The 17727-nt window shown below is 26.4% G+C and overlaps 2 protein-coding genes across 3 annotated transcripts; one reads left to right on the top strand and one right to left on the bottom strand.

Moving 5' to 3' along the window:
* Nucleotides 1-3293: 3293 nt before the first annotated feature.
* Nucleotides 3294-11185, bottom strand: LOC132942654 (protein ABHD18). 2 transcript variants are annotated; one of them, XR_009664303.1, is made up of 12 exons: nucleotides 11023-11185; nucleotides 10248-10307; nucleotides 9828-9912; nucleotides 9574-9756; nucleotides 9319-9431; nucleotides 7396-7534; nucleotides 6995-7084; nucleotides 6464-6574; nucleotides 5352-5625; nucleotides 5049-5283; nucleotides 4690-4794; nucleotides 3294-3617 (listed from the first exon to the last, which is right to left on the bottom strand). XR_009664303.1 is itself a non-coding variant. In XM_061011222.1 (11 exons), the coding sequence occupies exons 1-11, from the start codon at nucleotides 11094-11096 to the stop codon at nucleotides 3557-3559; spliced, it is 1425 nt and encodes a 474-aa protein (XP_060867205.1). In that variant the 5' UTR covers nucleotides 11097-11180; the 3' UTR covers nucleotides 3294-3556. The 2 variants fall into 2 exon arrangements, 1 of the variants encoding a protein (XP_060867205.1); XM_061011222.1 differs by lacking the exon at nucleotides 4690-4794 and having other exon boundaries at nucleotides 11023-11180.
* Nucleotides 11186-11351: 166 nt separating this feature from the next.
* Nucleotides 11352-15584, top strand: LOC132942655 (tumor suppressor candidate 3). Its single transcript, XM_061011223.1, has 8 exons — nucleotides 11352-11673; nucleotides 12454-12620; nucleotides 12763-12883; nucleotides 12964-13104; nucleotides 13326-13466; nucleotides 13522-13672; nucleotides 14616-14781; nucleotides 14862-15584. The coding sequence occupies exons 1-8, from the start codon at nucleotides 11593-11595 to the stop codon at nucleotides 14875-14877; spliced, it is 984 nt and encodes a 327-aa protein (XP_060867206.1). The 5' UTR covers nucleotides 11352-11592; the 3' UTR covers nucleotides 14878-15584.
* Nucleotides 15585-17727: the final 2143 nt, after the last annotated feature.

Here is a 17727-nt window from a genome sequence, read left to right as displayed (position 1 = left end):
TCGTAACGGCGGCGGCGGAGATCTCAGAGCACTATGGGTGAGCGATAGAGGTAAGGTAAGCTATGGGAACACCCGGACACGGACGTCGCTGCATCGCCTGACCCGCAGAAACTGATCAAGTTTCAAAATTGTTAAATTTTTAGACCATTTTGCGTCTGATCTTTCGGATCACCAAACATAAATTTTTTTGTTTAAATATTACCATTAATTCAGACCATTTTGCGTCAAACCACTTATCCTTTGGCTCACCAGAAATAAGTTTTTTTTTATATATGTCATCAATAATTCAGACCATTTTGTGTACAACTTCTTTTGGCCTTAAAAAAAATAAAAATGATGAGGTTAAAATATTATTTCTTTTTTTCGTATTAATAGTGTATTTGTATTTTTATTTATTTCAACAGAATAATAGGTAGAATAAAAGGTACTGCTAGATATTATATTATTATCTACAAACTATATTGTATTACCCAGTGTTTCTCGGCAGATAATAATTAGTAATTAGTAAATACCATGATTATTTTTTTAGCACTCAATTTTAAATTCATTATTTTAATATCGGTTTTAGATTTCGAGCGCTCCGGTCTCTCCGCTGCGTATTGATTTTACCAGGGATCAAAATTTCCGAAAAAAAACCCGGTATTTTTCCCGTTTTTTTCGGAAAAATTGGGAAAACTTTGTTTCATTTAAAATTTCCGGAAAAAATGGTTTTTTTCTAAAGAACTGAAAAGTAATGTATAGTGGAAACAATCTAATAAATAATGATAGTTGATAATCATAATATAATATACATATTATACATACCATACCGTAAGAACGGGATACAGATACTTTACTCCAAGGGGTTAAACATTGCTCCAAAAAAATATTTATTGATATCAATCGTAGCACATTACTATTTTGAGATAAGAGATTGTAGTTTTTTTTATATTGTTCTTATTAACACAACAAATTATATTTGGAGCAAAGTATCCCGCTCTTACGGTACCTAACTTTAAATTCTATAATGGATAGTTAATAGTTTAATTTTAAATTTTAATACAATTATATTGATAACTGTATTGGCCAATGTGAAATGACAATGACAGGTCTCCTTATGTATTTTCTAAAATGGTTTTTTTTTACATAAAAATTATATTATTTTAATTTTTAAGCGTAAATACAATTTTTTAATTTTCCTAAAATTCTGTTTTTTTTTTAATTTTCCGAAAACTATTTTAGAAATGTATTATTTTAACATTCTCCAATTTTTTCACGTTTTCCGAAGCCCTGGAAAAAAATGGTTTTTTTCCGAAATTTTTCAGGCATTTTGATCCCTAGATTTTACAATGATGTGTACTTTTTTTTGTGTCTGTTATCATCTTTTAGGACAGTAAAAATGCTTAGATTTTCTTCAACAGTATCTTTTCTGATAGGAAAGTAAATCTAGTTAGTACTTTTTTTTTTACGATAAAATTTTCAAAATATTTTGATTTATTTTGAACTGTTTACGGATATTTTCAGTTTCAAATTTATTTTTAGTTTTTAAAAATCCAGACAATTGTTTTTATAAGCATTTAAATCATATTATCTGCATCATGAAATTAACTAATTAAAACAATTTTTTTGCTCAAAAGATTCTTCTTGCGAACAACATAGAATTATATACCTATTCTCTCGCCAAGACCGCCAACTTAAAGTGGTCATCAAACGTATCCCTCCGTGCGTGCACAGACATCTTCGCTGATGAAATGAAAGACGAACTGGTAGTCGGTAACTTTGAAGTCCAGCAGATAAGACGCTTCGGGCCGGCGGACAGACCCATGTCTATCTGTTTCGTCATCTTATCCGGCACTCGAGCCAAAGATATTTATTAACTGTCTGAATTATTCTACTTAAAAATCGTTGTCGAGTCTTTTAAGAAATCTGGTCCGTCTCAATGCCATTCTTGCTAAAAATTAGGCCACGGGTCGAAAAACTGCGGAAACTCTTCTCGTTGCGTCAAATGCGCAGGCTTACACAGTTACACATCACCAGCGAATGCACTAAGACACGTGACCAGCCCCCGACGTTTGCAAATTGCAACGGTGCCCATACAGCCAACTTTCGCGGATGTCCATCTTATTCCCAAGTTGCTAAGAACCTCACCAAAAATGTATTCACTCCAAATGAATCGGCCTCAAGCAAATCCACCAATTTTCCAACCTTACACCACAGCTAAATGGATCCACCAACTCAACCTCCTTCTTCGGGCAATCACCCCACTCAGCACTCTGCTGCATGACTATGCCAACGCTACCAAAAATAAACGTGCATTCAAATTATCGCACCGGTAAAAATAATATGATATGGTCCAAACATCCCGGTGCACTATAATGCAAGAAATTCGCTATATAGAACTACTATCACACATTTTACTAGATTATTATAGGTATGTAGAGCAACTATGCTGAGAGCACTAGAGCCTCAACTCTACCTATAAAAACATACAACACTTGATCGTTGATAGCCATTTGTCGCCTTATCAGTAGTTTACACATTGGACGGTCCATTAAAAATATTAAAAATACAAAGGCACAATTTTTTAGTCTGAAGTAAAATGTTGTCAAAATCATAAACATTTATTAACAATAAACATATTTAAACATAATACACATTACATTTTGTAATTTGATAAAAAGAAATTCATAAAAACTGCATTCAAAATAGTTGTTTAGCCATTTAATAGACACAATAATTTAAATTCAACAATTCAATTTAATTTCAACATTTGATAGGTAGTAGAAAAATATAAACTGGTTTATATGCTGGTATGTTAAAAAAGGCCACGTCCGGGAGCACATAAAATAGTAAAATAATAATTCATGTATTTATTTTTGTGTTTTTTATAATTACATGTGACGGGTATTTTTTTTAATTATTACAAAAAATTAGATTATTACGTACATAACAACCAAAATGTGGAAAAAATCACAAAATAAAAAAAACCTTGAAATATGCATTGAGTATACAAATTAAGACTGCGTTTTTGAGAGATTGTAATTCAAATTTGTGCTTGATTTAGCAATTATTGGATCATTCAGTAAAAACATGCAAATGCATGAACTTCTAGGTTTTATTCATAGTTAAAAATATTTTTACTTTTATTTAAGTACCATCAAATTTGAATTCTTAAGTATTTAGTGGTAATCACGATAAAGGAGGTAGTCTTGGGTGGTAGTCACGATAATAGCTGTAGTCTCGTATAACAGGAAAATACCGGTATTTCTATATTAAGAGAAGTTTATAGAAATTTCAATTATTATTCAACAAATAAAAAAAAAACATAACTTTATTTGTGTTGGTCCTCGGTGTATAAAATGACAAGGATCACATTGTAGTTTGTACAGGCAAATTTAATATTACAATAAAAAAACTCTATACAATATATTCATAAAAATAGTGTTGTAAGGGGGGCATGGGGTGATTTGTTCAACGCGAACCACAGATAATCTAAATAACACAATAGTGACACAATAGTGTCTTATATTAAATTAATCACTCCAATTAAATGTCAAACCTCTGATTTATCACACAATTATAAAGATTTATCATAATATTTTTTTTGAGCTCGTTGAAATGCTTCAATTATTGCAGTTCTATAAACAAAAGAAAAATCATAAAATTATAATAAAACTTCCATTCTTAAATAAAGGTTCAAAAAAGGAAAACCACAAAAAGTATAGAAATTTACATTAAATACATTTTGGATGGGGGGCTAAATTAAATTGCGGAATAAAAATATTTCAGATTACAATATTACTCACAACCACATGAAAATGATTAATCAACTATTTTTTAAAAGCTAATCAGGGTAATTAACACGTTATTAATATTTAACTATAAATATATACAGTAGAATCCACTTAAAACGGTCATTTTTAAGGATCCCATGTTTTTGAAATTGTTCAACATAACCCATATAATACAATTTCATGCTTAAGACACTATTTTTAACTGGTCCCTATGAAAGCATCTTAAATGGGTTTTACTGTACATACTTATCATTAAACAATTAATATATAATAAAAAGTAGGTCAGCGCATTTTGGTGGTGGATGTTCGGATCTCGGACAGGATAGTGTAATTTTACTGTATTCAATTTGAATGCAATGATTGCATTCGATAAAAAACGATTCTGAGCGGACGAGGGAATCTTTTTTATTTAATTTTATTCCTTTCTATGGTAATAAACAAAGCGTTTTAAGAACAGCTTAAGAACAATTTATATAAATAGGTAATTTATAATTATAATTATAATTTATAATTAGGAAATATCATAAAAATGAAAAAAAATATAAAATAAAAGAAAAAGCTCATAATTTGCTCAAATATTTTGAACATTTTACCAAGTCTAGGTATGGATAATATAAGAAAACAACCCAAATTTCAAGTTTTTACAAATGTTTTTAACCGAATTCCAACAAAAAACTTCCAAAATTAAAATGTCTATAAATAGCTCAAAAATGGCTAAAACAAAATCCAAAATACAACAAAAAATATCTCTTGTCATTTTTCATTTGAAGCAACATTTCTGGTAGAAAATGTCGTCCATAATTATTTAATATTATAAAACCGTGAAATCGTACGGTTTTTTCCTTTAATCGCTTTTATTTCGAGTAGCGTTTCGACTAAAAATGACCTCTTTAAAGTACCAGCTCAAGAACATTACCTTTCAGAAAAGATGCTATACTTGATACTTTTGAGCAAGTTTAGAGGGAGAAAAAGTTCATAAATATCATTGTAAAACCATTACATTCCTCGCTCCGCTCAGCATCTAAAATTATTTTCAAACATTAACAATAATATTATTTTGTTTTAGTAGCTTTTAGTAGTAAGTAACTTTGCACTTAGTGAGCTAATTCTCTGTGGGAATCCCTGCTAATGTATATATTTTGTTTATAAGTAAAAAATGTCAATGGAATTATAAAATAATAGTTTTTATAATCATGATTACGTATTATATTTTAACTTTATAAAGTGTGAAAATAAATAGGTACTTAAATAAAAAAACTAAATTTTGAAATTTACTTGAATGTATTTCGGTGAAGTATAAAAGCCGCTACATGTCCTGTGTTGACATATCTGACCTCTGCACCAGGCCAAATATCTTCTAATTTATCCATGGTATGTTGAGGTACATAACCATCACGTTTTGCACAAACTGCTATTACTAAGTCCAGATCAACAGGAGATTTGAAATTTTTTAAATGAGTACATTCATCCATAATACCTTTCATAAAGCTTAATGCTTCTAAATTTAAATCTAAAAACATAAACAGTACATAATATTGTTTAATATGTGCATAAATAATATTGTATTATAAACACAACCTTCACTTTTTGAATGTTTATTGAAAAATCTCATCATGTGTCTAGTTTGTTTTAAGTCCTTTTTAATTTGTAATTCATTGTCTTCTTCAATTGACGAATCATCCAAATTATCGAATACATTGGTTAATTTTAATTTATTTGACTGTTGAGGTTGACATATGTTTAATGAACTCTTATCATTTTTTGAATCATCAAGCATAAAATTTGACTGGATGTTAAAATGTGAATCAATATTCATATCTTTTATAAATTGTTTACCGGCATTAAATTTTACCTATAACATTGAAACAAATAATAATCATCAATTAGGACATTTGTCTAGCAAGTAATCTAACTTTTAATTATTATAAAAATTCAAATATATTTTTTAATTAATTTTACTTTAATTTATATAACTAATAAAAAAATCAATAATTAACTGTATATATTCACATGCTACACGAATGCCTCAATTACAAATATACATTATATGAACACTGTTACGTTTCTACATTATAGCCTATAGCTATAGGTAAGGCCTGACATTTTCTGTTTATAAATTATATTTACTGAGTTAAGTGGGAAAAAAAACTAAGGGTAATCTTTTCAATGCAGAGTTTAATATTTATAGATAAAAGTATAATATTGTAAAAGAACTTGCTTCAAATTTATATTTGATATTAGGTGAACAGAAATCTAGTAGGAATATTTTTAGTTAATAACATATTATAATAGCCATTTACAGGTACATAAACATTTTTATAATGATGCATTAAGATCAAATGTTTACATTTGAATAATATAATGCAATGTTGTTATGATTAACTATGGTATTTGAAAAATGATTTACAGCAAAGCTTAGATTACAAGTGTTTGAACATTAAAAGTTGCTCATAAAAAGGGTTAATGATAAATAATTTTGAAATAATAATTATAAATATAAACTTGCATTCTATTTTTAGGAAGTCTTGGTCAAAAAAATTCCAAATTTAATAATAATAAATAAAAAAAAACAGTCTTACTTTGAGTATAAAAATTACTACCTAATTACTGATTTATTTAATATTATGTGAGCAATTAAATAATAGTTCATATTAAAATCATTTTTTATAACAACAGATAAAAGTAATTACATTCAACTTGTTGACTTCATTATCAATGTTCACAACTTCATTTTTATATACAGAATTTGATTTATATTGTTGTTCAAGTAAATTCCAATCAATAGCACAGCTTATAGCACCCTATATTAAAATAAAAATATAGTTATTAAAAAATTACACATGACTAATGTATATAATTTATAGAATACTATAAAATGATTTGTATACTTTCATAGAAAAAAAGTTGTAATATTTTAGATTTATTTCAAAGATAAATATGTCTAATTACGTATAATTATATTCTTGTGGATGTTCATCCCCATACCTAGAATTTAGCACTTGCCTAATTAATTGAGTACTTGATGTAAATTAAAAACTCTTAAAATATTTTAATAAATTAGCCCAATAAATTTGTTATCTTAGATTTTTAACAATCAAGGACACAAACATTGTTTTTTTTTTTTTAAATATTAACAAATTAAGTTTTATTGAGGGGGGAATAGTAAGACATCCTATAATATATTATGTACATACTAATAATTTAATAGCAGTAATATTAACCTCCGTAAATACTCCAGAAGCTGTTGTACCGGATAAACAAGGAACAAGAACAATTGGCTTTGGCCAACTTGCAGCAGCTAGTGAAGCCATCTAAAAAATAATTATGGTAAAGAATATTAGGATCAACTAAAGATTTAAAATGTTGGATATTAAATACAACAAATCATAATTATAATTACTGAGTTAAATTTAGTTCTAGAACTTAAGTTAAATTTTTAATCTGTTACACAAAATGTAGAACTATAATTGCATATTTATAGTTGATACCTGGATTAGTAGTTTGGTTTTGGTTAACGAAATTGAGTATCACAATAAAATTTTTACCTATTGCAATTATTTTATAATAAATGTTAATTTATTAATTCTTAAAATATACAAATGTATTTACTAAGAACACTTACATGTCCGCCCATTGATAAACCAGTGACACCGATAGGTCCAAATCCCTCACGTTCACACCAATGAAATAATACAAGGGATTCCAATATTAAGCAACCTCCCATTACAAAAATATCGGAAACATTGCATAAAATAGACCTACTGTAAATAAATACACATGTGAATATGACGTATGACTGTATCATGCTTCAAGTATAGCAACTAAATAACAATCACGCAATTGGAATGTTTACACAGCTCATAAATAATTTACCAATTGTTTATATGATATTCTAGTTAATGTTTATTAGGTGCACAAAGTTTAAAAGTTGTGTATAAATAATATAGTAATAAATAATCAATATAGTTGGAGGTGCATGTAATATTTAATGGTACAGAAATTAGATATTAATATATTAGTTTAGACGAGAAAAAAGGCAAAAAAGATTGCTTGGATATTTTATTAAAATTCTAAGTGACCAAACAAGTGTTAAGCAAATTTTTTTTTAATATTCCATCATATTTAAGTATTTCTTCTAAATTTAATTTATACTACCATTTAAAGTAAAAATACATACTCTAAAACAGAACATTAAGAGGATGTCAGCGCACTATTTGTTTTCTCTCACTGACCCACGCGCAACATGGCAATTTTATGCTTAGCAGAATCAACCCATTTTGTTACTTTTAATATTATAGTGATTTACCTAATATCAACCTTTAAGTTAAGAACATTACCTGTCAGTGCCGGATCTTAAACTCTTAGGGCCCCGGTGCAAAAAAAATATAGGGGCCCCTATTTTTAAAAATGTTATAAAAAAAGTACTAATATACTATGCAACTAAATAACTCAACAGTTACAAAAAAAAAATTAAGTACAAAGTAGGTATAATAAAATGAATAATATATTATTATTATTTACGGAATAAAGCCCCTCCAATATAATAGTGAAAAGTAAAATATTAAGATATTCTATTTTAAGAAATTGTTTTCCTTGATTTTGCATCGGCAAAATTGTCAATTATCTTCTCAATATTTAGTTTTAGTTCGTTCTTTTTCTATATTTAAAATTGATATACTAGATAAACGTTCTTGTCCACATGTGTTTCTTATGTAATTCTTTATAAGTTTGGTTTAGAAAATGATTGTTCTGCTCCTGCCACAGTGATTGGCATTGTCAAAAAAATTATACAAGCACTTAAAACGTCTGAAAAACTACTTAGTAATCATTATTTATAATAAAACCACCCAAAAGTTTTATAGTTTTTAATTTTACATCTTTTATAGTATAGTACTCGATATCCATAATATCGGTGCCCCCAAAATATTTCAGAGTCGGGGCCCAGGTGCAATGGACAGCTTGCACCGGCGTAGTATCCGGCATATTGTTACCTGTGTCCCTACGTTGGCTACTTTATGGTATTTTAATTTTTATGTAAGTTATGAGCGTGTAAATTTTTATAGTTTAAAAATGCTTGTAAATTGTATAAAAATTTAAATATCGTATAAAATCCAAAGTAGGGACAAATTATGTAATATCCTTAGCTTATAATTGTAAAATAAGTGAATTCACTCTAATATTAAAAGTAACAACACAAGGTTGGTTTATCTGAACTTAAATTTGCTATGTTGCACGTGGGTCAGAGAGAGAAAACAAATGGTGAGGTGACATCCTCTTAATATAGTAAAATTAAAATACAATTATGTCTTAAGAACTTGAATCTCATGGAGAATAAAAATAAATTTGACATCTGTATTTGTTGAGTTGTTTACCTCAAAAAAAAACTTAAAAATACCTCAAGAGGCAATAAAAAAATTTGAATTATTAAGGCTTGTAAATATTCATCTGAAAATCACTTATAGTTGCCAATATCAGGCTCGTGAATGTTATCTAACCATTATTGGCATGTATAGACATACTTATGTATATAATAGTGTATACTTACACTTGGTTATTTGGTTTTCTTTTTCCATAGAATGGATTTTCTAATATGATTGATCCTATCGCTGCTTCTTTTAAAAGTGGTTTTGCTAACATAGCTCGTCTTCTCCAATAATGCTAAAATATATCACATAAATAAACATTTAAATAAATAATAAATACATTATAGTTATAAATATACTATATCTAAAATTATTTATTACCTAAGTAACCTGTTTTGAAAATTATTTTTTTTAATATTTTTAAGTAAAGCAATTACTTGATCTCCTGTGCCAGCCATGTGTACACACATAGGTTTTACATTTTTGGAAGGCCATTTTTTTGGTAACAAAACTTGGAAATGTGCAAGGTGACTCTCTTTTGGCACTATATCTGGAAGATAATAAGAAAAAGGTGATTGAAATACTCCTTCTAATGTTATTGAATCGGAATCTTCCTTTTTCTGAAATAAATAATTATAATTTTTCTCTAATATATATTTTAGAATTAGTTAATGTGTGTTTAATTATTTACTTTAACAATTTTTACAGGATAATCAGCTGATACAAGTTTAAAACAGGAGTCTCGATCTATAATATGATTTCTAAACTGAAACAAACTAAAATAGTGATGCACAAAATTAAATATATAAATATTCATGTGAACATTATTATTACATTGTAATTAGCAGTACCTAAGTAAATAAATTATTAAAATAAAAATTGGTCAGTAATAGTAACAGTCATTCAAATTGCAAGGCTATAACTACTGGTGTGGTGGTATAGGTGTCTGGAGAGTGTGATTGTAAGTAAAAAATTAAAATAATGACTTGATTTTAAAAAATAAATTTTTCATTGTCATGTAGACTTAGGTTTGTAATGAATACCAATGTTTTGGTATAATTATCAACAAATGGTTAATTTTTTTATAAGGATATTATCTAAGTTTACTCACCTTTTAAGTTTTTCAGGATCACCCCAACCGTTCACAAAGTATTTAGTAAGCAACAATTTTCTGTATAAATAATCAAATTTATTAATTGTCATTTTTATTATGATAAATACAGACTATTTGTATTACAATGATTTTGTTAGTATGTTAATAATAATTGCACTTGAAAACTTCTTTGTTCTGAACTAAAATTCACATTTATATAGGACATAGGTATACATTATTTGTGACTTTTACGTAAAAAATAAGGTCAAAAAGGTTAAACTTAGGATGAGTAAACAAAAATATTATTGTATTTAAACTACCTAGATAGCGAAAAATAAAAATATTTTGAAAAATTGTTATTTATATATTTAAAAAAATATGCGTCATGAAAAAATAAGATAAAAATCGAGTTTACTGTGGCACCATGCTACGCTGCTAAAACAATACAATTTAAAAAAAACAACCTGAAAACAATTTTAGGCAATAATAAGACGTACAAAATACCAATAACGACAATAACATTATCATTTATCATTATTAGTTATTCCTTATTACCGTCCATCTCGGACGTAAATGATTACCACGAAATCCTAGATAATATTATATTAACATATTATTTAGACGTAATTATTTATTTAGTTTTGGTCTATATAATATACAAATTTATACATGACTAGATCTCTAGTTTTCATGATTTGACAATTTTATTAGGACCAGGCATCGAGTTAAATTAACATTACTTATATTGTATTACTACATATTATATATTTATTTACTACTTATATTGTAATACTCGTAATGTTTATTTATCTCGATGGGACCAGAGAATTGCTGACAACAAATAGATGAAATACTGGTCATTGACATCGGATACTGGTATCTACTCTCTGGTACATCGGACACGGAAGATCGAAGATAATATATTATTAATTATTAATAAATAATAATATATTAAGTTCTTCAGTTCTTCATAATAATTATTATTGTTCTGTGGTGAACTATTCACTGGTGATTACAATTAATATAAGCAAAGAACAAACATATAAGTTAACAAACAGTTTAAGTTGGCAGTACTTTTTTGATGAAATTACGTTATCAAACCGGCAAGAAATTTGTTTTCTGCAATTTTATCATAACGTCAACGTCACTACATTTTATTTTCAATTTATTATATTTGTTTACAGCCTATACGTGTTAGAGTACATCATTAATTTCTATACAGACAACTTTTCAATAATTCGAAGTTCATGTAAAATTGTACACAATATTATATTGAATGTTGGAACAACGTTAGTTATTCAGTATTTCAGTGTCAGTATGCGTTTTTTGTTGTAATCCACGTACATTCTCAAACCTTTAAAAAATGTATTTAAAAACCATTCTTCTCTGTGCTTTTATTGTTTTAAATTCCTTAGTCGAAAGCGCTAGGGAAGAACGTCCTAAGGTAAGGTCTTTATACAATACCTATCATATTTTTAATACTAATATTTCTGAAAAAATTTAATTGGAATCAGTCACTATCTATAAATGATTTTAGAACATTATTTACTGTAAGCATGTAAGCATACATCAAAATAATAAGTATTCGACAATTTATTTTGATCACTTAAAAAGTCAGTTTCTATTTACTGGGTGAACATAATTAGTGAGCATTTGGACAACGTAAAACACAATTTGTATATTTATCCCTGTTTGACTAATGATCTTTACATAAATAATAATTAATATAAACTTAACACTTAAAATAGCATGACTGCATAAGCGATGTTAATATATTGTCTTCTTATATAACTACTGGTATACTAATTACTCTTATTTCACATTGAGTAATGCCAAAAAGTACACTATAACGTATTTGAGATTTTCTATGTTTTCGGTCCGATTTGTTGATAAATAAGGTAAATCATCTGCGTTAAGGGTTCATATAACAAAAACTCTGTTAGAGGAGCTTTGAGACTTTCAGATCACAAATTGATTGATATATCATTTTAACCTCTTAAACATTTAATTATAATTTTATATCTTTGGAGTAAAATATATTTTAAAGATATTTCATGTTTTTTATTTTTTTTATTTGCAATATACAATTTATATTAATGGACATAATTAGTATGTGTTAAGGGTAGGATACATATATATTTAATATTTATATAACTAAGGATAAATAACATCTAATCAACTCAATCAAAAATTGTATTAATCAATGTATGAACTTGTATTTTAGAGCCTTGATCAAAAAGTACAGCAGCTAAATGATCTATACCAAAAGAAATTTTTGGTTAAATTTAATGGTCCTAAATTTAAAGAATTCGTCAAATCACCACCAAGAAACTATTCGGTTATCATGATGTTTACTGCAATGGCATCACATCGACAATGTTCAATTTGCGGGTGATTTTTTATTATATTTGTGCTTGAAATGTTTTTCTTTTTTAAATAATTTAATTTTTCATTGATAAATATTAAAAATGAAGCATTTTACTATCCAGTTTTATGTATTGAATATATTTAAAAAAAATTATTATATTTTTAGGCATGCTAGTGATGAATTTATAATTGTAGCAAATTCATATCGCTATTCCCATAGACTAACTGAAAGTCCTTTATATTTTGGAATTGTTGATTTTGATGAGGGATCTGACATTTTTCAAATGGTTAGTATATATTAGTATAAATTGATGTTATTGTTTTTAATTTCTTAACAATTAGTTAATCAATATTCTTACTTATATAGTTGCGAATCAATACCGCTCCAGTGTTTATGCATTTTCCAGCAAAAGGTAAACCAAAACCTTTAGATACTATGGATATACAAAGAGTTGGTTTTGCATCAGAAATGATTGCAAAATGGATACAAGAAAGAACTGACGTACAAGTTAGTATATATTTTCTGCAGTTCAGTGTTTATACTGTTAATACAAATCTTCTAGTTTTTTAAGTTTTAGTTTTTAATAAAATAATAAGTTATATTTACTGTAATGTGCTATTATTTAAATACTGTTATGTGTTACTATTTAAAATACATTTTGCATATTTATTCATTAAATTAATCTTGCATAATATTTATTATTATATGAATTAAATTGTTTATTATAGATTCGAATATTCCGACCACCAAATTATTCAAGTACATTGGCGTTATCCATCTTATTTGCAATATGCTCATCATTTTTATATATCAGACGAAATAATATGGAAATGTTTTTCAATAAAAATTTATGGGGAGTTTTTTCTGTGGTAAGTTTTTTTGTAGTTTTTTATTAATCAACTTTCATTAAACTATGTTTTGTAGTTATTTTGTCTGAACATGATTTCTGGACAAATGTGGAATCATATTAGAGGGCCACCATTAATGCATCGTAATCAGCAAGGCATTATCACATATATTCACAATTCTTCACAAGGACAGTTTATTGTTGAAACCTACATCATAATTATATTGAGTATCCTTTTTATCATTTTTATGGTACAGTATAGTTTTAGTTTGGCTGAATTTGCATACCATGTGTTAAGATTTAAAAACAAAATATCCATATCTATTAAATTAATATAAACCAAAATGTTTGAAATCTTTTGGGGCTTTTAAATTATATTTTTTTTCTTATGCTTAGAATTAGAACAGTGGGAATAGTCCAATTGGGCTGTAATCTTTCTAAGGCAGCTGTGTTGAACCATGTAAATTAATAAACTTAATGCTAAAATAAAATAATAATGACTATCAAAATAAATCTATTTAAGCATATTAATAAATTATAATATAAAAAGATTTTAAATGTGGGTTGTCACTAATGAACAATGACAAAAATATAAATTTAATTCAGCCCGGCATTGCTATTTATAACTTTTAAAAAATAAGATAATACGGATAATTATTAATTTAATTTTAGTGGAATTGTAGCGATCAGATATTTTAACTAAAACATACCAATATATTGTAAATTATATTTACTAACCTAGTGATGCGATGTGACTATTGAAAGTTGATTTTGAATTAGTTATTATGTGTTCTAGAAATTAATCTATTCACTTTTTCAATTTTGTTTCTCAACTCCTATAAACTTGATTCAAATATTTTTAATTATTAGGAATTAGGTTATAATTAATAATGTTTAAAATGTACACATTTAATTCCACAAAAAACCAACTAACCTAACCTCAGATCAATACAAATTAACCTATATTGATGTACATTATTTCTAAGAAACTTAAAAGTTAATGTATCTATGACAATAGTGTGTACACCACAGATCTCAGAATCTATAATTGTAACATTTTTACATTCAGTTAGTTGTAAAAATACGTGTCTAAAAGAATTAATTAATAAATATTAAAATAAGTACACAATTTTGTTTAAACAAATAAAAGTTTTCCTTAACACTTCTATAGATACAATATTGGTGTTTGGAGCTGTGATAATGATCGATTCTTATACAAAGAAAACAGATTCTAAGACACGTAAAATAATGACTGTTGGTGGTTTAGCATTGGTTGTATTTTTATTCAGCGTTATTCTATCTATATTTAAATCAAAAGCCCATGGATATCCTTACAGGTAATATCAACAAATTATATAAAAAATTTTAATTATTACAATTTACAATTGGATAACCTAAATATACATTTATTTTTCAGCTTTTTGATCAAATAATGGAGTATTCAATGAAAATCTACTTAATTTTTTTTTTTTTTTGATTATTTATTAAAAATTGCACAGACTTAAAATGTATCTATTAATGGTTAAAACTTTTTCATTTTAAATTTATATTTGGGTACAACAATTCTTCAAGACATATTTAGTAATTACTATTTTCTAAGTACATTTTATTTAAAAATTTATTATTGTCCATAATTTGCAATGAATATACAATGGTAACATTAAATTTCAAGTTTAATATCAATATAAATTTCATAAAACAAAAAAATGAAATAATCAAATAAACTGTTGATTATTGGTAAATATTTCTAAAATAACTTATAATATTCAATATAATATGTAATGTTTAAAAATAATTTGTATTGGTTTATTTATTATCTTTTTAAAGCCTATAAAAGGTTATTGAACCCAGAAGTTGGTTTTAATAATATTATTTATTAGGATCCTGAGTATTCTTAAAACTGAAATGCTAATTAATAATGCTGCCCAAAAATCTAGTTGGGAAATAATATTAAAATAGATGTTAACATAAGCCAAACAATTGAGTACATACGTAAGACATTATTAATGTATAAAAATATATGCTGTGGTACATAAACAATGGACATAAAAATATTATTTACACAAGTGGAACCCATGGATGGTTAAATTGAATTAAATTTGTATTTAATTAATGAAGTAATATACATATAAATATATTATTTGACTGTAGCTTTTCTATATTGTTGGACATTTCTGATATATAAGTATAATAATATAGCAAACCAATTAATATTAAAATTCAAACATTTTGAGTTTATAGTTTTCATCATGCTCATACATCTTAGTAGTTGTGCCAATAATCTGCATATTATATTATGTAAATAAATATACCATTATGATAGATTTTAATACTTTTTGTACTGATTTGTTTGGGTCTAAAGTATTAACTAAGTTTATTTTGTTCTAAAAATACATTACTTAATTTGTTTTTCTATGTAAAGAAAGTATGGTACATAATTGTATTTATTTATTTGTATGGCAATGGTAAATCACTATGCCTCATAACATGATATTATAAACAAATTAAATGATTTAAAAAATCCGGATTTGGTTCTACTCTGTGGAATACTTCATACACCTACCCATATTATTACTATCACTATCAAAATTTTAAAAATGACATTACAAAATATTATGTCATGCGCTTACTGAATACAGATAGATCTGACCGTTAAAAAGTTACGACCATGCCATCTTTTTTATATCAATCTCATAAGTTCATTATAATAAAAAAGTTATAATGTTTTAATTAAAAAACAAAGCTTTTAAAAATTATTGGTAAAATTTCTAATTAATTAGTTTAAAAATAATTATTGATTCACCTGTACAAATAATGAATTCTAATGTGTTAGATGTATGTATATTATAGATGTAAATAATTACATTTTATTTTATATCAAAAATGTTGAGCTAAATTGTTCAGGCATGTTGCCTAGCTATATGAATCTCTTACATTTATAATTTTGATTTTTGGTATGCTAGATAAAATCATGAAACACTTAGTCCTTAGAATAATAGTACTAGAAAACTAGTTACCTAGTATGGTTTGTTGAATTTCAATTAATTTCGGGAGTGAACAACAATGCTATTCGACCATAGACATAATAACTTATAATAACTTATCAGTTATCAGATATAATATATGTATTATATGTAAAGATGAATTGTAATTCAATTGTAAGTAGTAGGTAAAAACTCAATTAATATATTTATGCATTGAAACAATATGAAATATCGTAAACATCAATCATATAAATTAAATACATTTATAAATATCTTTTACTAAAATAAATTTAGGTGTACCATTGATATTTTCCCTAGGTATTTTACAATAGATTATTTATTATGGAATATAGGGCTTCATGAGCCAACTATATCCAATTTGCTTCCACAAACCACCATAGAAGTTAAAAATTATATAATTTTTACTACCCTGGAAATCATCACAAAAAATACACAAAAATAAGAAAAGCGGTTAAGTGGGTAACACTCTGCTATACATTTAGTGTAATGGATTTGTTAAATTTGAGTTCAATGTAAAAATTTTCCAGGGAAATACCGTCAAAAATATTATTCTCCATCGTTTTTGTAATGGGTGATTTTACTCTAAGATTCTCAAAAACAAAAAAAAATGATTCTGCGTATATGCGTTTTGTTTATTTTGCACGTGGGCTAGAGAGAAAACAAACATTGCGCTGACATCGTCTTAAAAGTCAATACATTTTTGAGGGGGGCTTAGTCCCCAAGCTCTACAATCAAAAAATTGAGCTACAAAAAGTATTTTAAAAGTATTCCCATTACTGTATTTGTCGTCAATTCAACATAATCGATCACTTCAATAGTATAATAATAATACCTAATTTATATTATACCACAGATATATACTACTACTTATAGTATGTATATCTGTGTATAATACTCGTATTATTATAAATTAATTTTACAATATGTCATATTATGTGAATCGGTAACTGCAGAAAGGGGACAAGTTAATTTTTATCAATTTCGATTTTGTTATCATTTTAAATATAGTGTTTGGAAATTCCAGTTTACTACAAAAAAAGGTCATGTTATGATTTCGTTTTTTGTTTTTGATTTTGACCAAATTTGAACTGAAAATGTCTGTAAAAAATAACTGTTTATATATTTTGCACATTTTTTGGTTACAGTAGGTATGAAATATTTATGAGAATCGTTGTTTTAAATTTTCAAATCTTAGCTATAAAATTAAAACCTAACATTTTATAAATTTTTTTATAGTTATAAAATTTGTGAAGGAGTCTAGAATGTTGTTGAAATATG

This window comes from Metopolophium dirhodum, chromosome 4, assembly GCF_019925205.1.
Source record: "Metopolophium dirhodum isolate CAU chromosome 4, ASM1992520v1, whole genome shotgun sequence".
In the NCBI taxonomy this organism is placed as follows: Eukaryota; Metazoa; Arthropoda; class Insecta; order Hemiptera; family Aphididae; genus Metopolophium; species Metopolophium dirhodum.
The sequence above is the reverse complement of the archived record's forward strand: the minus strand, read 5'-3'. Positions and strand labels throughout refer to the sequence as shown.

Excerpts from the sequence above, each read along its gene's own strand:
- LOC132942654 (XM_061011222.1), bottom strand. The coding sequence starts at position 11,096 with ATGTCAATGACCAGTATTTCATCTATTTGTTGTCAGCAATTCTCTGGT. Across the intron at positions 9,432-9,573 it reads TGGCTGGCACAGGAGATCAA|CATTATTGGAGAAGACGAGC; the intron begins GTAATTGCTTTA and ends GATATATTTTAG. Across the intron at positions 7,535-9,318 it reads AGAAAACCAAATAACCAAGT|TAGGTCTATTTTATGCAATG; the intron begins GTAAGTATACAC and ends ATTTATTTACAG.
- LOC132942655 (XM_061011223.1), top strand. The coding sequence starts at position 11,593 with ATGTATTTAAAAACCATTCTTCTCTGTGCTTTTATTGTTTTAAATTCC. Across the intron at positions 11,674-12,453 it reads CTAGGGAAGAACGTCCTAAG|AGCCTTGATCAAAAAGTACA; the intron begins GTAAGGTCTTTA and ends CTTGTATTTTAG. Across the intron at positions 12,621-12,762 it reads CGACAATGTTCAATTTGCGG|GCATGCTAGTGATGAATTTA; the intron begins GTGATTTTTTAT and ends TTATATTTTTAG.